Raw genomic sequence first — 24,205 nt, forward strand, 5'->3', positions numbered from 1 at the left:
AAACTATTGGGTCCAATGTTAACTTTTTTTGGCAAGCATTTTTAAAACTGCAGATCACCCAGCTTATTCAGACAACGCACTACCACACCATCCAATTCTGGGTATTACTGTATCACAGAGATTATCCACAAACACTCTGTGGAACCCTAGGCTTCCTTTCAGTGGTTACTAGGATTTCCTTGAGCAGTGAGCGGTTTGGACTTCTAAAGTAGTTTAAGTGACACCAATGATCTATTTGACTGTCTGTAATTATAAAAGTAATTATATAATTTATATAGTAACTATAGAAGGGGTTCCTTGAAGAGCTGAAAGTTATTCAAAGGGGTTCGCCCATGTTAGAAAGGACTAGAATCATTGGTGTATGCACTCTAGCCACCTCACTTCAGGAATAGGGACTAACATGGAGCTGAAGAAAGACTGCAACAAAAAAAATTAAACAATTAATAAAACAATATGGAGAAAACTATTATCATGAACATTTCTTGATTTATTGACACCCATAGACTGCATAGCGCCACTGACCTTTGGCCAATAATAACCACTTTGGGTAACCTGTTTTTCCTACAAAACCAGTTATCTTACATACATTTGTCACAATGATTCACTAATGAATATACAGAATTACCAATTTTGGTTGAACATATTATTCTGTACAGTCACCTGCTAAAAAGCACACCTTAATATTTTCTTTCCAAATTTTTAAGCACAAGATTTACTCTATCCTATTCAGATATGACAAGAGGACTGGTAACTTAAGGGGAGGAGGATTAATAAAATATTGAATATATGAAAGACAAACATACTTTTATTATAGGAAACACTAAGCTACTTTGCAGAGCATATTTATAATATGAGCTCTCCCTTACTCCAGTGTATCAAAGCAAAATATGCACACACATTTTAAATAATGACACATGCATTCCTGTCATTTTTTTATATTTAATATGAATAATTAAAAATGTTTACTCTTTTTACAGCAAAGCACAGCTCGGTCATAGATTTCATGTCAGTATTTAGCAGCTCTAGAAATGCTGAAGGTTTGCTTTCTCTGGAAAAGGCTGCTTTGCAAAGGATTTGGAGAGAAAATATAGGCTGAACAGCAGGCAGTATTCTGCTATGCAATTTGTTAAAGAGTTTCCAAGATAAATACAATAAAATACCATGAAATATTTCATTTATATGAAGATCTAAAATGCAAAGATGCAAATCCCTGCTGTTTTGTTGACTTTGGTAAAAGAATGGAATAATTCATAAAGTACACCCACTGATCAGAAACTGCATATGCAGCCATTATGTAGGCTAACATGAGAAGGAAAGAACCTTGTGTATGAAACAGAACTTTGTAATTGCTGTGAGCAAGGGGAAGTTGTCCATTCACACCCATTACTGATACCTCAGTTTTATATTTCTATAAATATTAGGTAAAATTAGCTGCCTCATTTGTTTGTAGGACGGATGCATTTGAGGCTCTCACATCTATGTTGGTCATTTTCTAGTATGGTATTACTGAGCCTTATGCCTGTCCAAAGATGTATGACAGCAAACAGTTTTATTAAAAGCATTGCAGTAGCTAGAAATAAAAGATTCCAGTTTCCACTTTCTGTGTTGAAATAATAATAATGCATTTGACATGTGCATACAATTTATAATTGTGCAATAATTGATATATTTTGATTGAATCTTTTAGCAAAAAAAATCAGCTTTAAGTAATATAATGTAATTGATACTTTTACTTATACTTACTTTGCTTATAACTATCAAAAAAAAAATCTGCTTTGTAGTTTTTTGTACATAGATGCTTTAAAAGACCCAGGTATTTTTATTTTTAATGATATGTACAGCAAGTCAGGTAATTTCATTCTTAAAGGTTAACTACACGCAATATCAAAAATGTAATATATTGAAGTCCCTAGATGTGGTCGCTGAAATAGTTTTTCTCTTTTTTAAAGTTTTTTCTCTCCATTTTTACCCAGTAACCCCATGAATAACACTGTTCCTTTGTGGCTACACCATTTTGTCCACAGTATCCACTGGACAGAATAGTTGCCACACAGACCAAACATCAAACATATCATTTTTCATTTTATGGTGGAATGTTCAGATTTTGGATAGTTAAAGTCATGTACAGACATCTGATGGACATCAGAGGATTGAGGCTGGAAACAGTGTTTTGTGATTAAACAGATGAATTAATGGACACTGTACACACAGCACCGTTCTGTTCGATGGAGAGGGGAGGGAGAGGACAAGCAAGTGTAGCCCTGCTGTGCTCTCCTCTATATATGTGAACAGAGGTCTTTCCTGATTAGTCATTCCTGCTACAGCAAACTCATAAAGAATATCAAGGGACTGCTATCAGATTTTCTGAAATGCTTTGCACAAGATAAATACCAATGTTTGTGCTGTCTTTTCTGTGTACAAAATGTGACAAAGACATTGCATTTCCATAAGACGGCAGGATCTACATCCAATTTTCTGTACTTACATCTGTAGTTACATAGTAAGGTAGAAAAAAAAAGACATAAATCCATCAAGTTCAACCACTAGGGAAATAAACATATCCCAGTAAAAAACCATATGGACAGAGTTGGTCCAGAGGAAGGCAAAAAAAAACCCGGGTACAATTTGCTCCAACTCGTAAGGAAACCAAATGTTTCTGGATCAACAGTCTCCGTTATCTTTACTTTACAAAGCTTTAATGTCTAGTTTTATTATGTTCTGCTAGAAAAGCATCCAGCTTTTTCTTAAAGCAAACTATAGAATTTGCTGAAACTACTTCCTGAAGGAGCCTATTCCAAATTTTAACAGACCTTACAGTGAAGAATCCCTTCCTTATCTGGGGCTTAAACTTCTTTTCCTCCAGACGCAAAGAGTGGCTTCTTGTTCTTTGTAATGATCTCAAAGTGAATAATTGGGAAGAGAATTCTCTATATGGACCGTTTATATATTTATACAGGGTGATCATATCCCTGCAAGGGAGAATAGATTCAGTTCAGCTAATCTCTCCTCATAGCTGACCTTCTCCATTCCTTTTATTAATTTAGATGCCATTCTCTGCACTCTATCCAATTCCACAATGTCCTTTTTGTGAACTAGTCCCCAAAACTGGACTGCATATTCCAGATGTGGTCTGACCAATGTTTTGTACAGGGGCAGGATTATGTCTCCACCTCTCCAGTCTATTACTCTTTTATTCCAAGAAAGTACTTTACTAGCTTTAGATATTGCAGCTTTGCATTGCATGCTGTTATTAAGTCTATGATCTACCAGAACCCCCAGATCCTTTTCCATTTCTGACCCCCCCAAATGTATTCCCCCTAGACAGTATGAAGCATAGATGTTGTTATCCCCCAAGTGCATAACTTTACATTTGTCTATAATAAATATCAAACAGTACCTGCTTCACCCTTTTGCTGTTGTTGCTCCATGAGAGTCCATTGCTCAGTCTAGAGACCCATAAGCTGCATTAGACTACATTTATGGGTGTAGATGTAGTTTAAAAGGTAAAAAAATTGCCATAGCTGGCTGTTGTATCCTAATTTGTTTTTTGCATAGTATCATATACAGAACTTTGTATGGGTAGCTGCTGGTGGGTAAAGCACCTAAATGGACTCCTAAAACTACAAATGCACACTGTTAACAGCCAGTCGTGTACCTTAGCTGACTGTAACGGTTTGGCTACACAAAAGATCACATCACTGGTGACAACTAGTGCGTTTAAGTGTAAGGTTCTCTTAGATGACATGGCTCCAAATGGCACACTAGTAACATTGTTAGTCTGCAGTGGACCTTTTTAAAGTGCATTATAGATGTTGAAGTGACTATATACAACATTACAGTAATATTAGAAATAATTTTAAGCAGAGTTGGAAGAAAAATTAGCCAGGTGGTCAATAATCAACCAAAAAATTGGCAGGATAAAATTATAAGAAATTGTGTGCAGATGTTGGTTCAAGCTGTTGAATGAATAAGTTTAACAGTAGCCCTAAGTGGAGCTTTAAACCTAATGGCCCTATTATTTATTAAATATGCATCTTAGATGTAGGTGTGTGTTTCTTTTAAGTGTCTTTCTGCATTTTATATTATGTGATATAATAGTAATAAATAACAGGTACTTGAGATGTGTCACATCAACCTCAATCTGCTACTGACCTGGTTACTGGCCTCAGGATTGTGATAGCGTAATGCTATATGCTGGGTATTTTGGGGATAATTCAATCTAATGCCCCGAGTAGCAGTTTTAGGTTTGGAGGGGTATTACTTCAGTGATCACAGTGAGCAACTGTTTGAGAGCAGATTTGAGCAGGGCAGATTTAGGGTGGAGTTTACTATAGAAAACACAGAAATATTTTATATTTCCTTTTGTACAAATTGCAGGGGTTTACTGTGCTGCTGCATCTCAGATACATATTGAGGACTGAAAATACAGATGTCAGAAAGATAACTGGTCAAATAGAAGTGTGGGCACATGTATAGAAGTTTAAAAAAGAAAAAAAAACAAAATCACAACTCTTAAAGGAAACCTGTAGCCTCCCTATTCTCTGCCCTCTTATCCCTAACTATTTCTGACACTCTTGCTTCAAATAGGGAAACAATGAACTTCTGACTTTATGTGGACTTTTCTTGATTTTCACACTAGTTCTGGTTTACTGAATCAAAGAGTCAGCAGGGACAGCATGACTTCTTCTCTCATGGTTTACTCTTACTACCATAAGAGACTTTCAATAAAACACAATTTCTTTTGTTATCAGTGGACAGAGCCCCTAAAAGGGATAAAAGGACACTTACCATTGAGCATCTTCTCAGGCTGTACTTATCACTGGACCTCATTTATCAAAGCATCCAAAACATTTTGCACTGCACTCACAGAAGGAGACATAGAATCTGGTTTGTTGTTTTATAGAATATCTGAAATATTTTCTCCAAGGCACTTTGATAAAAGAGGTCACTATAGTGTATGCAATTTTACATTTTTTAATGATGACAATAAAGATTGCTATATGAACTTAAAAACTACATTCAGTCCAGTAAGCAAATAAAAATTCATTGTAATTACCCTCCACAATAAACATGTGTTCATCCCAAAGTGCAAGTATGAAAACAATTTTAGACATGGGAACCATTCAGAAATAAGCTATATTTACTTATCTGTAATACATTACTGTAACAGATCAACGCTTTGCTGCTTAAATTATATGAAATATTGTTTGTGTGCTAGAAAATCAAAGGACAATTTAATTTTTTCAAACTGAAGCTTCTAAAAAGGACAAAAAAAATGTGTACATAAGCAGTGTTCTGGAAAAATCTACCTGTTTATGCTTTACTGTGATGCACACCCCATTTTTGTTTGTTTGTCTAGCTACATGTTCACTTTATTAATAAACCCAAAAACAAAATGTATTATATTACAGCTCATTAGCATATACAGGTGGTGGATACACAATCATGTCCAGTAACACATTTTCTGTTCAGAGTGACAATGCCCACTCAATGGTGTGGTATCGCCCTAGAACAGGATACAGAACATATGTTCAAAATTTCAGTTAAGCATAAGGGTACAACAAAGACAATGGCAGTGTTCAACCAAGAATTTATTTTTAGGATGGGTGGAAAGAAATTGTAGGCGGGTGGCAGGCCCTGTATTGTGCCCCAACTCATCAGTAAGCACCCAAAAACAGCCGGGTAGCTACTGAAAAGTGCTGGGTGGTGTGCCCAGCTAAAAGGGGCTGGGGGAGAACACTGAATGGAATTCAGTTCGAATCAAAAAGATTTTTTTTACTTTTAGAAAAAATGCTTATCTTAAAAAGAAAAAAACCCACATGCATCTACCACATTTATGGACAGGTAATCTGCAATACAATACATTTTTGTTATTAAGTTTGGAAATTTTTAACTGTGCCACAATGTAATTTTTTCCTGATGACCTGACGGGCGCTTCCTTAGATAGAAGCATAAAGAATTAAGTTAAAGCTAACCTCTGGTAGAACAAAAAAAAGTTTGACTATGTTCTTTAAAGCCACAAAGGATATAAATGTACTTTGTGTGCCTCAAATGCCTTTGTAAATCCAGTTAAATGTAAAAATAGCAATAACACTGTGCAGCACATAGCATTAACAGAGAGCAGAGCTGAAGGAGCTGTAGGGGGGACCTAACCATTTCTTCAACTACAAAACTCTAGGGGGACTGATATAAGACCAGCCACCCTGTGCAAGTAGAAAGTGCTAAAGTAAGTGGTCTTGATTACAGGAAACTCTTGCACAAAGTAAATATTATATGCTGGATTACTAGGTCTGGAAAAAACCCTACAAAATATACCAAGATGTTAATAAGAATGCCAATGTTTCTTGTATTCTGATATTTGTTTATTCCAAAATTCAGCTTGTTTTTTCTCTGTTCCTTTACTACTTTTTTTTTTACTTTTGTAAACCCCACCACCTTTCAAGAAGTGGAATCATACTTTAGATACTAGTTTAAGACTATGGAGGAAGTGGTTAGAATGAAGATAAAAGTGAAAGGCTTCCCAGAATCCCTTTCAACATAAAATGTTGCAGGTGGTATCTATGATTAAGCAGCAAGGTTCTTCACTCCTCCCTAGGAAGCAAAGTGGAATTTTCTACACCTATAAGTTATTGCCACTAAGCCCCAAAGCTAATTCTATTATACTATAGATAAAATATGTGTTTGCTTTCCTCTAAAAATATTTGAGCATGTGGTCCCTTTATGTATTGCTAAATCTAAAGCATAGGAAAACAAAATTAAATTAAGGAAATAAAATTAAATAGAAAACAAATCCCAAAAACAAACCTGCACAATATTTTTTTTCTGTTAGGTAAATTGTTCATTAAAATGATGCAGCATTAGAAAAGGAAAAATGGGTTAAAGAAAAAAAACGTGAAAATAAGCACATTTCATTTGATTATTTTCCCTCCTAAACAGGGAACATATCTTGACACCTTTAAATCTTCCCAGTCAAGGAAGGTCTGCAAGCAGGGACTCTAGGATGCATGGTGTGACTCCCCTTCACTAGAGAGACCAAGCCAACTCCACATTCTGTACATATTATGATACAAGGAACAGGGATCGGCTGCTCTCTGCTGTCAACCAGCAGTCACTGGTTTATCTTCAGCCTTGGTTTTACTTGCGATCATCAATAGTTTTAATAAACTCCACTGCAGCTGTGAACTGCATCCACCAGTAGGACTCCTCTCCAGTTAATCGGTTAGAATAGAAATTATTGATGTATTGCACAGTAGATAACAAGCAAGGTGGATTAGCCTGGGAAGAAAAGAAAATATGGTATATACATTTTTGCAACAGGATAATAAATGATTAGTAATAAATATACTATGCATTTGTCCTACTTCATAAATCCATTTTATTCTAATTGTTTTTAAATTTTTCTTTGGAACACTCTGGGTATGCTATAACTGTTAAAGTGCTTATAATACAAAATTTCAATATATTTTATATATAAACATTATCATTTATTCAAACACACCACCAGGCCTACTCTGTACGGAGATCTGCTGCTCTGGACCGGCCTTATGTCTTTTTTGGCTCTTGTCTAGATCAACCTTTAATCTTGGAGGAGCTCCTAAAATAATTTGGTTGGGAAAGAATGCCACTTATATTGATGGTCAGTGAAAGGAAGGCGCTTTACAATGATGGTCCGATTGCCATCCTCGCAGATAGCTAAAATTGCTGAGATGAAGCTGGCTCTGCCAGGTAAGTTTGGTGCCTGTAGCTATGCAACATTATTTTGGAGGTCAATAGACTGAAAAACGAAAAAAAAACTCTAGTGCCATGCTGCTGACTCTGCCAAGAAGTGACTGCCCCAGAACTAAGCTGGCCCCCAAATGGGATCAAATGGTGGTGAATCAGCAATAGCACACACCTGTGAGCAGTAGTTACATAAAAAGGCCCATGCAGGCATGCACAGTGGCAGGAAGTATACTGGAAGGCTTGCATTAACTGTGCTCATGGTAAAGAATACTAAAGAACATTGTTAAAGTATTGTCATAAACATTGTCCAAGTGTAACTGTAACTCTGTACATTACAAAATTTGTGCACTATATTGCTCAAGTGCCCTAGCTATGCTGCACCACATACGTGCAGTCTTTTTATGCAATTTTCTTTTAAAAAAAACCATTTGGCACTCAATTTTCAGCCGTTTCCTGTCCACAAGCTCCTTATTGTTCGTTGCCTAAATTTCTAGAGATTACATCAGGACATATGTACACGTGCATCTGGATCGATTAGTGGAGATACTGCCTTCGTTTCCCACCCAGTAACACCCACATGCATTTGTACCATCCTTGATCGCCGATCCCACAAAGTTCTAAAAAAAGTTTGTGTAGTTGCACACGGTGCAAATGTTCTACTTTGGTCCATGCAGACACTGGTGTCCCACTTACTTTTGCATGGTCTAACTAATAATTCTAACTTTTCAATTCTTCGTGGGCTTAGGTAAGTAAGTGACCTTTCTGTGATATGCAAAGCATGTAAATGATTTCCAGTGCTTACCTTAATGAGAACAAACACCAGAACGGGTACAAAGTCATCAGCTCCTGGGACAGAGTATTCATTAGCAAGACTGAGAAGATTCATAATTGTAGAACACATACGTAGGATGCACTGCACCTTGTCTCGAGGGGTTTTATAAGCACTAATAGTTCGTATCTCTGCTTGAGCAGATGGCCATGGAGCTTCCCTCAAATAAACCTGCAACATATACAGAACATTGAATACTAAAACACCAAAAATGTATTTGATAACATTTAAAATTGTACATCATTGACCTTTTCCGAAAAGTAGGGTAAACAATACTGAAAATGCACAATTTCATCATGCCATACTAACCTCAGGGATCTGAAGAGCTCTATGGTTGGCCGTTACCACTTTAGACAGTCTTTGGATGTGTTCATGTAAAACCCTTTTGAAGAAAAACAATGTTTTTTTGGGGGTTTACATCACATGTTACAGAAACACATTGCTACATGTTTTCATTGGTCCCTTTTGCTGGTGGCTTTTTCACCCCTCAGCATGCAAAAGAAATTCAATTAAAATCATATTGCTAAGATAAGCAGATTTGCATATAGGCCACTAGATAAAGTGATTTTGAGCCCTCATGATTGAAAGAGCTGAAATACAAAATGAAGAGGGCTAGAGACAGTAGCATTAGGGAGCAAAGGGATACATTATGCTAAATGTTCAAGAAAATGAGACAGGCTCTAGCTAGCCAACTTGCTATACAGTGAAATTGACATGTTTCACTCCAATCTGATTTTGCTAATGTGATACAAAATTCATTCTTTTTGTGCAGAAGTTTTTTTTAGTACATTTTTTGTTGGTCTAAAAGTATGTGCTCAATTAGATACCTTCCATCCTTTGCAAGAAGATCATACTCATAATGCCTGCAGCTACATCTCAAGGCTTGTTCAGAATGTCTTCCTTTGCAACCATTGTGCTTACAGCTAAGACTATAAACACCCAAATGCATGATAATCACTGCACAGAGTCATGGGGCTTGTAAATGTATTCATAGCAAAGAGCTGACAATGCAACCCCTCTACTGCAGATTGATGAATGACATCCGGGGACCACTGTACACTTTTCCCCAGGACATGCGTACAGCGGTTTTGACAGGAGCTTTACAGCTGTAAACCAAACATTCAATCAGTAAAGCTGAGGCTAGATAATTATGCCCATTTGCATATACTTATCAGTCAGGAACTCTAATGGCCTATCACTTCCCTCCCCAATCTGCCTGCTTCCCAATCCAACTCACTGATCACGGAGAACATCTGCATCCTGATTGGGGTAGAAGGCCAGCTTGAAAATGCGATTCATTACACTCCTCTCTATTGCAGTCTGGGCATCCTGAAGCTGTTCTTCACTAGCATTTTGCCAGATGACATCTTGGGCCATTGCACCATAAAGTGATTGAAGGAACTCTTCTACTTGTGCAGTCTTGTCATCAGCAGCAGTCAATTTCTGGAATTCTAAGAAGGAAAAACAGATCAGTCTAGCAGCTGAAAAAATGGCCCCCACATCCTGCAAAAAAAAATCTGCAATGGGGGATAATTAATTTTTAGCAGGAAATATAAAAATGGACTCAGCACAAAATTTAGGACACATACAGAAGGCATAATTCCACATGGTTTAATGGTAACTTGCATAATGCTCCATAGATTATTTATTGGACGGACTGGTCCACTTTCACTGCTTGTTCCTGGGTTGGTTTAGGGACTCCCACCTGTATCGTAGCACAAATATACCCTATACCAAAAACACAGCTATCAATGCAAGTTCCATGTCTAAATTGGACAATCCTAATTCAAAGTGCTCTGATGAACATTTATTCCTGAGGAAGGAAAGCTTAATTTGGGATATGGTCTTTCAATGAGAGGAATAATATCAATCCTAAACGTCACTCAGTTTGTTTTAGTATATTTGAAAGATTTCATTTTAGGGGTTAGCATCCTGTTTATGAGAGTCTGGTAAAAAAAAAAAAAAATACATGCATAAGGTCTTCCTTTGGATATAAGGCACAGAGTAAGGTCCACAATAAATATAAAGTTATGGGAGTCCAGCATGATGCTGCTGAGAGCTACACACTTAGTCCACAGAAAAACCTAATATGAGTTACATCCAAAAACACTAAGCTAAGTCCTCACTACACTCCTGTGTAGAGGATATAGCCAACGAGGAAAAAAAGCATACCCTTCAAGCTTATCTTATTTTTCATTTTTCCCTAAAAAGGGGGGGCTGTCTTATTTGATGGCCCTGCCTTATCATCGGGGAAACACGGTAGTTATCTTTACCTTGAATAAATTCCTGAATATTTTTCTCTTTGCTTTCCAGTAACAGTCGAACACAGACAGTGGTGAAGTAACGAGTGGAGACTTCTTTATCGCGCACAACTCTTTGCACAAGTCGTTCAAGATAAGCCTGAGTGCTTTGTAAACCTTGGCGACATCTTGTTAAATATGCAATATAGGAGGCTCTTTTCCTGTAACAACCAACAAAAATTAATAAAAGAGAAATAGAATGCAAACTAAAAATACAAATTTCATGCATGAAGGCATACATTGGCCTTTTAGAATGTCATGCTCAGTTTACTCTACCTCAATGGGTAAATACAAAATAATTCAAATAAAAAAAAATTTAAACATTTTATATGTTCAAAAGTTTTAAATATGGGGGTTCATGGTTCTGGCCGGTGCACTTGAGTGGGGTAAGGAGAAGGACCCCGCTGGAAGGGTGCACCAGCCAGATCCAAGGACCATGCCCCCCGTACAGTTTGCAGGCTTAGGAAGTGCTCAGACCTGCGATGGGAGCGTGGGCGGGTTTTGGCATCATAAAGTCACTATGGACGGAGTTTTTTCCCCTTTGAGTGACACCCGGCTCCCCGTGCATGCGCAGTCGGGTCCAGGGACGGTAAATTTAGAGGTCCATGGGTCCGAGAAGGTTGGCGACCACTGATCTAATTGAGAACATTTTCCTATATTCATTTCCTTGCTTGTAGCAAATATCAATTGCAAAGTTTTTTGGAAAATTGGTTATTTATGGCCATATGAAAATCCTTGTGGAATATTCCTCTGTATAAAAATAAATGAAGACCAAATCACTGTTATATATTACTGTGATGTCTTTTGCTCGTATAACACTCTCTTAAGAAAATTCTCTTAATAAGTTAGTCTATTAGGACAATAATAGGATGCCAGCACGAATGGACTAGCCAATACACAACTTTGTGCAGCTCTGGATTAGAAGTCCAGTGCTCCCAGAAGAGACACCAAAGAAGAAGGTGGATGATGGGCTTAGTTAAGTATATTTTACTTTACAAAGTAAGAAAATTTTTTCACAACGGGCTAGAGGTTAGGGAGGGGGTAATATTTGCCTGGAGACAAGCTCTAGATTTAATTTTAACCAGACTGACTGAATCTACCTTTAATTTCTGACCTAAAAGCCGAGATGGTTTGTGACAGACAACATATAGGGCAGAGATGAGAACCATTACTAGACTTCCATACCTATAGTCCTCTGCAATGGATGCGAGGATCTTGCTGCATGTGCGGTTGTCAAAGCGGCTTACACAGCGCATAGTCTCCTGTATTTGAGCCATGAGGTTCTTGTCCTGTAGGTTTATGGCTTCAGCCAGCTGGACTTTCAGAAAGCAAACAATCTCATTGTCTGTATCAAAGACAGAGCCATTAAATTAATATAAATACAAAAAAAGCCTAAAAAAACAGATGGTCACCAAGTAAATACACAGATAAAGGAAAAAAAAAGTTTAACTTGTATCCTTTACTGGCCACTTATAAATACAAAAAAAATATTAAAAACTAATTTCCCAACTTTACAGAACAAGTCCAGTTGAATTTGACTAATACTAGCTTTTACCATGACATGGATAAATTAGAATGTTCACAGATATAATAGTTTTGTTACCCAGCTAATTTACCTTCTGGATCAGTATGATCTGGCAGACCATTCCGAGTGGAGTGGGACAGCATTGGAAAAGCAACAGAATCTGCAGAACACAAGGCTAATCGCAACTTCTTCTTAGCATCTCTATAAAATTAAAACATAAAGATTATGTATACATTACTGTAAAGATGTGTCGTCCTCATTTTACACCATTCTAAAAGGCTAACCTTCACTGACCCGCTACCTCTACAGTTTTGCCCTATATTGGACTAAGACTGTACCTCACACAGTACAACCTGGGTAGAAAGACTAATAAAAGGCTCCGTTTCCCTAAAGTCAAATTGCCCACAAAATAAATTTAAAATAGAAGCTTTAGTTAAAGAAAAAAAAAATTATACACCTTCCTTGGTTTCAAATTCTGTAATTCCTGGGAGATTTAGATGACGTTAATGGGTTTGCTGGGCACCTACAATTCCATGAGTATATATTGCTGCAACAGCCTGGAGTGTATTGTGAAAATTTTTCAATAGCCCAGCTATCCCACAAGGAGGTATTGAGGCACAGCGATGTCCCATCTATATGTAGGCCTGAGGCGAAGCGTTTTTTTTTTTTAATCTCAAAATGTCCTGGCCTTGTATTGAAGAATGTGCTGGCTCCTATATAAATATGTCAAAGGTTAAACATACCTATAGGAGAAGGCAGAGTCAGGAGGATGAGCTGTCTGGCTGGCAGAATCTGGAAGGTCATCAGCTGTCATGTTCTGTAATGCTTCTTCCCTTTGAGAATCGTGAAGACTTTCTCCATCGCCTGCTATATCTGAGACAAAGTTGAATACTAGTTAAACTGCAGCTAAAAAAGGTCAAATGTGCAGTATTTTTGCAGTGCAGATATTGGGTTATTCCAGAAAGGAAAAAAAAATGGAATAGCTCCTAAAATGCAGAGCACAGGGTTGGTTGCCACGAAAACCCAGCAATCTCAGCTTTCTTTGTGCATGCCAGGAATAATGATCTCCTGCTGGTCTGTGCGGGAGTTTTGTCATCCCATCACAGCCAAACAAGAAGACCGAAGGTCACCCACTGGAAGTAAAGTAGAAAGAAGATGGTGGTGCCCCGCGACAGAATGGGGATATGCAAGTAATCGCAAGTTTATTTCTACTTTAACAAAGTGAATGGAACGATTTATGATTTCATCAAACAAGGTCTCTACAGGGTAAATGGGGGCCAGCATGTAGGTCCAGGAGCCATAACATATACATAACATTGTCATAAAGCCAAATATAATTGACCTCAATCAAACATGGTGTAAATCCAATCTTGCCCCTCTTGGTCATAATTTTGTGGTGCCACGGAGTTGAAACTTGTTGTAAACATGTTTTTTTTCTGTCCCCCAGGGTTTTGACATTACAATACCATAACCAAAACACAACAGGGGAACCTGAATCAGAAATTATATATACATAAAACATTTTACCTGCTCCTTCATAAGACAATGCAGCTCCATCATTTGGGCTCGTCCGTTTGATAGCATTTCTGTACTTATCGAGAATGTCCTCTGCAGCTTGAGAATGGGGACCTAGCCTTGATGCTGCATCATCTGAAAGTTCAAATCATTATTCATCAACCATTAATAGGACTCCAATATTGACAGCAGAAACTAAATAAAGATACCATACCTGCTCCTGGCATGGAGAATTTGTCTGGTCCCAGGTCTTCCTTCTCTTTTTCTGCTTTATCTTTTTTCCTAAAAGGGATAGGAGCTGGAAAAGAAAAAAGGGGAACATCAACATTTTTTCCAGTTATTTTGTCTTAATGGAGAGAACAGTGACAGTTCATGAATCTAGATTTCCTTCTGTTGGGTCAAAAAAATAACTAGACACGGTCACCTATGCAGAGGCATAGGGAAATAAATGCATGGTTTATTGTTCTGTACAGTTTCTACATAGGGTGACCGCTGACATTTTTAAGCTTATCACAAAAAACTTTTAAAAATGTTATTTAATTCCACAGGAGCCACTGGGCTATTTGAATCTAAAGCTAGAACTTGTTTGACCTGAAGTGTGTTAAATGTCGATAAATGTTGGAGTGCTTAAAAATGTTGCTTCAGGTCCAATTTAAGATGGGAAGGTGGATAATGAGTTACTACTCAGGCAAGATAAATGACATCCAGCGCACATATCACTGAAATTAGTTTTGGCTGACATATCTGGCCTCTAAAAGCTGCATGATCTTGAGAAGGTTTGGATCCAAGTATTGAATTACAAAAGTTTCTTCAACTTGGCTTCTCCATAAATATGTTTACCAATTTCCAAAGTAAAACTCCATTACATGACCTTTACACACCTGGTAAAATTTGTAGGATGTGGGTAGTTTAGGAAAACAGAGTGGACAGCTTCACAAAACTAATAAAATCAAAGCATAGCAAAGACAATAAATAAATAGTCTGTTCAAAATTGTTCATACTAATATTATTGTTGTTTATTATCCCCCCCCCCCTCAGTATCAATATCAGCTTGCTGTCTTTTGTGGCCTTTTTTTATATTTCATGTGGTAAACTTGTCATTTTCTAGCAAAAAGCCGCAATATTGTGTTAATTCTTTAGATGTGTAGCAGGAACATTATGTTTGGGATTCACTCATAGTGAGTCAATGATGTTGAGATCACCACATTATGAAGGCTACTCCAGAACATTTACATTTATTTGCTGAAGACACTGAAGGGTCTTATGTTTGAGAATATCTTGGAAAGTGAAGTGTACTCAATGGGGGGCTTACTTATACACATTTTCCTGCAATGACTAGTGGTAACGATAACATCAGTTTATCTATCTAGCCATAGCTTTTGACTTTGCTGAGCTGTTCCAGCTCACCCACAAAAGCAGCATGGGTAAGCCGTTACCATTTGGTATGAAAATATTACACTCCAGTTCTTCCAATTACGCTTGACTTTGTATTATGTTAAAAAAAATCTAAACAAAGGAAAAAAAAATGAAAAGCTGACAAAGGCATACATTTTTAATTAGAAACTCTTTGGTTACCTTTTGGCATTGCAGACACAAAGCGCTTCCTCCACCATGGTTTGTTACGATCTGAGCGTTCATCATCACTGTCCTTCCTTTCTTCTGGCTGAAATTAAAAAAACTAACTAGCAACTTTGAAGTATATATTATGGTATTTGTTTACTTTGCATATATACCATATTACTATCCACTTTCAGAGAAAATATTTTTATTTAGGTTTTACTTTCTTATGTGATATCTCTCTCGTACATCCCTCTCAGTGTTTTAGAGATATAGATATATAGAGACAGATATTATACACACACATATATTAGTATTTTATTTTACATAGGCTAAAAAAAAAAAAAAGAAAAAAAATCCAGTTTAACCATAAGGAGAGTAAATAAAATCTTCCTAGGCGAATTATTTATTTTCAGAAAGATACTCTCTTAATATCTATCTATGATAAAACTGAAAAATGGAGACAAACCTCTCCCCTTGAGGAGTCCTTGCTTGGAGAGGATGATGATGACTGTGAGGCATTGATGGCTGCTGTTGCTCCTAAACCTGCTACACCGGGTGGCAGTTCCCGGTCTTCATTTCCAATTCGCCGTGCCCATCCAGGATCGCTCATAGGTCGTCGTATGGACGATGCAATGTCTGAGCTGCGGCTCCGCACCAGTCTTTCTGGGCAAGAGTGTCTCTGTCTATAAGCTTCAGAGTCCGTTGGAACAAAAACATGGGTACCAAATGTAGGGAACCTGGCCTCATTTCCTCCTGTTGATCCTTCCAGAATAGGGGGATCTGGAGGTGGATGGGAGGGACGAGCATAGTGGACTTTTGGCCGCACCACTAAAAGACGAAAAAAAGAAAACACAAATGAAAGAGACACAGCAAAAAAGCATACACACAGAAGTGTATGCAGTTCCTAACAATAAACGGTGGGTTTTTAAATATGTTTGGTCTGTAAAACATATCATTTCAAAGACGAAGTAAACTCAAACCAAACTCACCCAAAACGATAAAAAAAACAAAAAAAAAAAAAAAACACTTTCCTTTAATCCCGCAGAGAAGTCGATCGGTCCAGAGGTCACTTCCATTGGGTCCCCCATTGTCCCAGCATCAGTCTTCGGGCCGGTTCACCACCATCTTCTCTTTTTCCATGTTCTTCTTACTACCTCACCCGACACAGGTGCGAGATCAGGTGACGTAGATGTGAAAAAAACTTGCTGATCTGACTGCACATGCCTGAGATCGGCAATTTTTTCCCCTTTTGACGAAAGGGCTCCTTCTGCGCATGCCTGAGATGCTTAGGCTTGTACAAAAGGAGCACCAAAGAGCCTCCCAGGATGCAAAAAAAATTTTGCTCTGTAAACTAAAGAACACCTGCCTCTTTTGCTATGGATAAGCAGTGGGAGGAGTTCAGTGAGTCAACCTTGTCATCCTAGAACAGGACCAATGCCGCCATCACATCTGAGGACTGTTAAACTGCAATGTATTCCTATCTTTGTTCTTGGTTTTAACACATTTTAATTTATTTGTTTAATTTTCTCCAGAAAACTCAAAGCATGCAATATTTACAGCCCTTACAACAAAATAACATCTATCCCTTATTTGGAGATCTGTGCCCCTTGTATATTTATAAATACATCACCTACATAAAAACCATGTATATACAATAAATACACTATTGAGTTAACAGTATATAATCACAAGATGAGATCCCGATATTAAACAGATGTAAATTCCAAAGGTAAACCACTTTTCTGAACATGCTGGCTCTCACAAAATCATTAGACATGGCAAATGGTGAGGCAATGCCAGTTACTCTGGATCTGGAAAGCTTTCCATGGCCCAATTGTTAACAGAAAGGGGACTGGTGGGTGCTTTATGGCAGAACCCAGCGCCCACTGGTCACCTCCTGACTAGCCCTAGAACATCCAACCCAGTGATGTTTAGTTACAACACTCAAAAGTTCTAGATTGAAGACAGCCACATCGAATAGCTGCATTAAACCAGACCTTCTCTAGAAGCACTGTCCTCTAATAAAATGTTACATACGCTACGCTACATATACATGTGAATTTTTTATTACAGGTAACAAAGTTTTTTGTGATTGTTTCACAGTAGAATGGACAAATTCCTTTCTTACGAATTACTTTGAATAATTACAGACGGTGTAAGCTTTGCCCTGGTGGAACTTTTTACAGTGTTTAGGTATATATTGATAGTAATTCAAATTTGTGTGTTTGACCAATTATTAAATGAGTATTACATTTTTGATATTAGTAGTGAGGTTTCGTTTTAGTGTGGATCTTTATTCCTGCCATCCCATCCCCACAACATAGAGGTTGACAATCGATATTCTGTTTACTTCAGTTTTCCGGCATGAATTTCAGATTGCATATTCAATACAGGGACTGCAGTACACTGATTTTTTGATAGTCAACCTGTACCAACAAATATCATCTGGAAGAATTCACTAAACTGTGGTCCACATTACATTTTACCCAACTCGAATACAACTTTAACTTTATTTTTTAAATAGATGGCAAAAGCCAAAGGTTTACCTTCACTAGATGCTGGAGCCAATGGATCAAACATGGCTAACAAGGACTCTGTTTGGGTTGGTGGAGAAGTGATATGATGAACGCCTGGAAATAAACAAGGCATATTACTTGTCTTTTTTTGGATGGGGCCTTCAGTCGATCTTTGTAGAGATGCTAAAATGTAAAATAAAAAAAAAAAAAAAAATTCAGGTTTAAATGTGGGTCTAGAGCAACTTTTCACAAGTGTGTGGAAAAGCCACCTCTGTTAGGAACAAGATTTGTTCTAAAGACTAAAATACAATCATAATGAAAAAATAGTAGTTTAGAACAGGAGTAGTAGTAAAGTCTAGTATGTTGCAGAGGGTTACTACTACAGTCAGAGTTGTTTTTTGAATAAATATTCTTCTAAAAAGGAAAGCAGAACAGTTGTAACATTCATTCCCATTTCTATATTAGTTTTTAACATTACTAATGCCCAAACTGCTTTATTTTTACATAAAATATTTTGACAAAAAAATACGATATTTTGACAAACCTGAGACTCCGTGCTGCAAAGGTCAGAATGCTAACCACTTGGTCACCATGCTGCCCACCATTATTATTATTAACTAGCTGTACTATGAAAAACCGGGCTGACCTTAAAAGGGCTTCCTTACGCATCTTTTGCAAGTATCACAACTTTTACTAATCAAAATATTAATCCCCATTACAAATGTATAATATATTGTCTATCAGATATGTTGGCATGCACGGAGGTCTGGTAACAGACATATACTCTGTAAGGTGCAGTTATCCACGTAAACACAGCACATTATATATTATATTAGCCAATTATAGGGATGCATTTAACGATTTAAGCAGTTATTTATTTTAAACAGACATCTTTTAGCAAAGCAAACAGCCAAACAAAAGAACACTGAAATATATACGTTTATGTGCCAAAAATATGTGTTCTACATAGCCAATCCTGTGATATACACAAACTGTCAACATAGGACAGAGGAGACAGCATTTCCAGATTAAGCAATTAAGCAAGTAGAAAAACCTCTACTCTGAGAAAAACCTCCATAGTCCTACTTACTATGAACACAGTCCTCTACTTCTGGACTTGTTACTGAATCCTTTCCTCCAAAATCAGAACTACATTCCGAACGCAGGTCTTCAGTCTTGTTGGGTATGTCCTCTGAAGTAGCACTGATGCCTGGAATAAGTAAAGGGAACTTGATTTCTGAAGAAAGCACAGATACCAGTCAATGAGCAAGGGAGATACAGGTTAATGAGTGAGCCAAAAGCATGTTTTACCTGACACAACACTTAGTCCTGGGGTGCTGGGCCTTGAGCTGACCTCTCTCACCTCTGTGTCATCTGATGTGCTACCCAGTCCAGAACAGCTTTCCAGCTCCTGGAGCCTCTCTTCCTGCTTCAAGTCTGGAGCTTCTAAGAAAAATGGCTTATGTCTTTAAAACTGGCAGGTGTAGCTCAACAAACAGGAAAGAAACAAGCGTGCCATTTTAAAAAAAAAACAAAAAACAAAAAAAAAAACAAAGATTAGCAACTCACCAGAATCACTGGGAAGGACCTCTACACTCCACGCTTCACTGGTTGTTTCAGATATAGTAGATCCTGTGCATGGGTCGAGGAGTATAGAGCCAGAGCCTGGGAGGCAAAGCAAACTGCCAAGCATATTCTCTGCAGCTGCACCTAAAATGATGATAAACACAGTCTAGGATCGATGTTTTAATTCTGAATGATCCTGCCATTAACACACTTACTGTGCTAGGATGACACTATAGAAGAGCTATTAGGACAAAAAGTGTGTTAGAAACTACCTAGACAGATGGTCGCCAACCTTTCGGACTTCACGGACCACAAAATTCATCATTTAAAATCCCGCGGAGCATTAATATGAACCTTTTTAACAAGATAAATACATTCAAAGATAAATACACATCATGCTGCGCCTCCCTTGTTTTTCCCTCTCTAGTACAGTTTGTGAATTTAGTGCAATATAAAGGTGAAAACGGTCATTCAGAATATAAGAATTTATTAGAATATTTTTGTTTTATTATTAATAAATCAAACAAATTGCAAATAATATCCAAATTTTTCTGTGGACCACTGGTTGGCGACCGCTGACCTAGGCTACCTCCCCCCTCTTCTCAGGTCCATAACACATCCATAATGCCTGGTTTTAAAGTAATTTTACAAACGTTCACTAAAGTTTGTTACTGCTCAAATAAATATACATGAATAATAAAATACTTATGATCTTGGCAAAGCCTTTTATATTTCAGACAAAACTATTAACTTTTAAACTACAAATGACCTTTGTTTATCTAATTTTGCTAGATTAGAACTTTAAAGGAGAGCTAATGGAGAATTTGTTCACATCCCTTATTTAATTCTATAACAAACAAGATAAGATTTTTTTATTTTCCTATGAAGGAAATGGTACTTTTTTGGTGCACATAAATATCACCACAATATACTTTTTATAAAAACTTGTTCTTTATACAAAACACACTGTATAAAAACATGCAAACTTCATAAAAACATTTTCTCTTTTTAGAGTACAATATCTTTTACTCTATCTTTTTTTAAGTACGGTATATTGTGGTGATATTTATGCACACCAAAAAAAGTCCTATTTCCTTCATAGGAAAATAAGAAAACCTTATCTTGTTTGTTATAGACCTTTATTTATCATAAAATTAAAAAAAAAAAAAAAAAAAAAAAAAAAAAAAAAAAAAAAAAAAAAAAGCTGACAACTGGCACAGGTTCTATGGAATACACTATTATTTCAGTACCTCACTAAGCACTTCCTCCAAGACTCATCTAATCTGTTCAGAGTGCTAGTAACCTCACATAATCCTAGCTGAGGACACTGGCTGTGGTATTACTGTGCAGTACTCTGTCTAGGTCAAATGCCAAGGATTTAACACTTCCTCATTTCATTAACCACCTAGGCGGTTCATTTCTGTTCGGATTTATATATCTAAAAGCGGTACATTGTTTATTTTTTTTACAGTATAATAATAGTATGAGTATAATAAAGTTTGAAACACAAAATCATGTTAAAATAATACATTAAAAAATATTTAAAAAAAAATAAAAATTAGAAAAAAATGATACTCCTACTATTGTTATACTGTAAAATAAATGTTCATGAAAGACAAGGTACTGCTTTTACACATATAAATCTACTGTATTGCATTCAATACAGGTATTTTGTATTGAATGCAATACAAATAGATTTGAAATTCCCACCATGACCGGAACAGAACGCACCGATGTCACCGGGAACTCAGATGCAGAGGACGCAAGAAGACAGGGATCACGGAGAAGGATGCCGGCAGATCAAGTAAGGCTGTATTTACTATTGTTTTGTATTGTTTTAGCTACCCCGAGTGTGGCTTGGGGTTACCGCTTTCAGCATCTTTTTTCTATTCCGAGTCACACTCGGGGTTACCGCTCAGGTGGTTAAGAGGTGTTTAAGCTCAACCACAAAGCATCTGTATACATGTCCAATAGACGCAGTAATCTTAGGTTTAACAAGCATATTTCTAATCTCAAGCACATAAAATGTTAAAAGCACAGACAAAGCAGCTGTCTATACATCATTTTTGTTATAATGTCAGCTGGCTCCTAATCAGATATGCCTGCTGATTACTGGGAATGGCCACGCACAGCACTACATAAAACAGGCCTGTAAACAAGTGAGACGTTTTACCAGATTTTAGTGCTATATACAAATAGCTGTGTAGCAGTCAATCCTCAGCTGCAAACTGTTAAAACCATAAAAAAAAAAAAAAAAAAAAAAAAAAAAAAAAAACAATAAAAAGTATCTGTTTTTGTTTAGTGGTCCTAACTATGGAAAAATATTAAGTTTTATTACTTGCAAAACTTTTGAGTTCAATAGGGTTCAAAGTGCAAAGTCTGCAGGTATTTTCAGGCAGTTTACCATACATAAACTAACCTAAAGCTTGGTATAGCTGTGGCTTTTTTAACCTACCACTATGTTTTTTTGGTGTGTGGGAGGAAATCCATGGACACATAGGGTGAAAATACTAAAAGTCCATGCAAATTTTGTGCTGGCAAAGTTTTGAATCTTGGACCCTAGTGCTGCAAGGCAAAAGGACCGGGTCACTGTGTTGCATTTATTCTATAAAGTATTTTTTCCCACTTCACTCACCTGCAATCTCTTGCAGTCGATCTTCATCAATGTTAGGGTCAAAGTCACTGCCAAGAACATCCGTGCTCCATGTCTCACTGACTGTCTCAGAAATATCGCGGTCATCAGTTAACCCCATCATATCACGAATTTCAAATTTGCGTAGCTTATCGTCAAGATTGTCCTGGGTAGTAGCTTAACACAAAAAAGAAAAAATTTAACTGTGGACAGCAGTATATTGTCAGCACAAACATCCAGAAAGATCGGCATCTCACCTTGTTCATGTTCCAGCAGCTGCAGTGCTTCTACCCCATTGCTGCCTGATGGTCCAGCACCCAGCTCTGACACCGACTCCCCAGTCTCTTCCAGATCCAGAGAAGACACAGAGTTGGATCTGTTTGAAGGACCTGTTGAACACGGATTTTCCTCTTCTGCTTTAGTGACATTTTCAACCAGATCACAAAACATTTAACAAATTTCTCTCACAGTTGATGAGAAACACTTCAAATTATCAACTGTAAAATGTGGCAAAAAAATGACTGTCTTTACAGCAATGTCACAGAGTCAATTTTGTGAAACAAATTCAAATCAATACTCCAAATCACCAATGCCATCAATACGTAGCTATTTGTTAGTAGTGATTTAAATGCTTTAGGTGAATATAAGTGTATAAAAATGCTCTTTTTAGCTAAGCTCACAGAATAGTTAGCTATAGACTAATTAAGGGACTTTTCTCACTGTAACTGTGCTCTTTAGCAGGTAGTCCAATGCACTATTCTCTCTGAGGGCACCGAGTTATGAGCCTTATAGCTGACATGACCTACCAAAGCCGACTTAAATGCCCTGATCACCAAACCGGAATATGTTCACCAGGCTGCTATATGCGAGGTATAACCGAACACTTGGAAAGTAAAGGATCTTAGCTGGAGAGGGACAGAGATCAAAAATATCAACAGCAGGTGTCTCTCAATATCTAAATGGATGATACTGCAAATAGTTCACATAGAAAGATTTATGTGGCCAAGGAATCCCTACATTTTAAGTTGTTAGGTTGAAACCCTGCTTTAACTCTATTTTACCAGTGGAACCCTATAGACAAGCAGGACTGCAACCACTACAGGACATAATATCTAAGTGTTGATCCCTCGGATTCTTTAAAATAGCTATTTGGGTTTTACCAGACTATTGTAACTGGAGACTATTGTAACTTTTTTTTTTTTTGCTTTGGTATGCCCCGTTCTTTGAAATAAAGTATGTTAGTGAAAAAAAACAAAACAATCAAGTTAGGGAGTCAACCAAAATAACTGTGAAATAACCAAGAAATCTCAGAGGAAAAGAAATATTGCTACAAAAAAAATGCCTCTGTCGCAAGTCTCTTTAAAGCCATGGATGTTTATGTGCACAGATTACCAGCCAAGGGACTATAAATTTCAGGACTACAACCACACAGGCGATTTATTAATGCTGTTCATTATAATTAATGACTGTGGAACTACCTCTCAGAATTCTCATCTCCAACTACATTTACAGTGATCCCCAAGTTGCTGTAGGGCAAATCTGGGATGAAGATCATCACTGTGGCTGATTGGAAGTGTGCCCAAATCTACATATGATTTATACCACTTTATGCTTCAATATGCCAAAGAATTCCACAAAGTATTTGTTTTGCTGTGTGTTGCATTAAAATCCAAGTAACTGCAGCATTGGTTGATTTTGACCTAGCAGCCCCTTTCTCAAATGTACTGCTGAATGGATTGTTATACTAAATTCTAAGCTATGCCAAGTGTTCGGACAAATTTACTTTACTCCTAAACCCAGACATTCACCTTCTGAAATTCCTTCAAGGTTGTCGCTACAGAGAGAAAAGCGTAGGGTCTTATCAGGCTTTCCATGAAGTTTAGTGTCATCCACAGGCACATCTGCTTGTCCACCATCCACAAGCTGCATATTCAGGACCTGCAGGAAATCATATCATTGTATTCAGTACAGAATCTTCGATTAAACATCTATTAGTTTATTTTCAAATTCTAACTCCTCCCATGAAAGCTGTACAAATAC

The 24,205-nt window shown here is 37.2% G+C and overlaps 1 protein-coding gene across 13 annotated transcripts in view; it reads right to left on the reverse strand.

The window, feature by feature from the left end:
- Nucleotides 1–919: 919 nt before the first annotated feature.
- The window catches only part of GAPVD1 (GTPase activating protein and VPS9 domains 1), a 55,773-nt gene continuing 32,487 nt past the window's right edge, over nucleotides 920–24,205 (reverse strand). For 5 of the 13 annotated variants that reach the window (XM_072430709.1, XM_072430715.1, XM_072430708.1 and 2 more), the window contains 19 exons: nucleotides 23,974–24,103; nucleotides 22,423–22,581; nucleotides 22,169–22,342; nucleotides 19,537–19,677; nucleotides 19,279–19,413; nucleotides 19,058–19,177; nucleotides 17,998–18,150; nucleotides 15,918–16,279; nucleotides 15,467–15,554; nucleotides 14,106–14,189; nucleotides 13,904–14,026; nucleotides 13,120–13,249; nucleotides 12,468–12,577; nucleotides 12,037–12,196; nucleotides 10,825–11,012; nucleotides 9,789–10,002; nucleotides 8,861–8,933; nucleotides 8,525–8,722; nucleotides 920–7,275 (listed from right to left, as the gene is read on the reverse strand). In XM_072430709.1, coding sequence (XP_072286810.1) covers nucleotides 7,135–7,275; nucleotides 8,525–8,722; nucleotides 8,861–8,933; nucleotides 9,789–10,002; nucleotides 10,825–11,012; nucleotides 12,037–12,196; nucleotides 12,468–12,577; nucleotides 13,120–13,249; nucleotides 13,904–14,026; nucleotides 14,106–14,189; nucleotides 15,467–15,554; nucleotides 15,918–16,279; nucleotides 17,998–18,150; nucleotides 19,058–19,177; nucleotides 19,279–19,413; nucleotides 19,537–19,677; nucleotides 22,169–22,342; nucleotides 22,423–22,581; nucleotides 23,974–24,103 — 2,883 coding nt within the window. In that variant the 3' untranslated portion in view covers nucleotides 920–7,134. The remainder of the gene's footprint in view (nucleotides 7,276–8,524; nucleotides 8,723–8,860; nucleotides 8,934–9,788; nucleotides 10,003–10,824; nucleotides 11,013–12,036; nucleotides 12,197–12,467; nucleotides 12,578–13,119; nucleotides 13,250–13,903; nucleotides 14,027–14,105; nucleotides 14,190–15,466; nucleotides 15,555–15,917; nucleotides 16,280–17,997; nucleotides 18,151–19,057; nucleotides 19,178–19,278; nucleotides 19,414–19,536; nucleotides 19,678–22,168; nucleotides 22,343–22,422; nucleotides 22,582–23,973; nucleotides 24,104–24,205) is intronic. The other 8 variants (XM_072430716.1, XM_072430713.1, XM_072430714.1 and 5 more) reach the window with 6 other exon arrangements.

This window comes from Pyxicephalus adspersus, chromosome Z, assembly GCF_032062135.1.
Source record: "Pyxicephalus adspersus chromosome Z, UCB_Pads_2.0, whole genome shotgun sequence".
In the NCBI taxonomy this organism is placed as follows: Eukaryota; Metazoa; Chordata; class Amphibia; order Anura; family Pyxicephalidae; genus Pyxicephalus; species Pyxicephalus adspersus.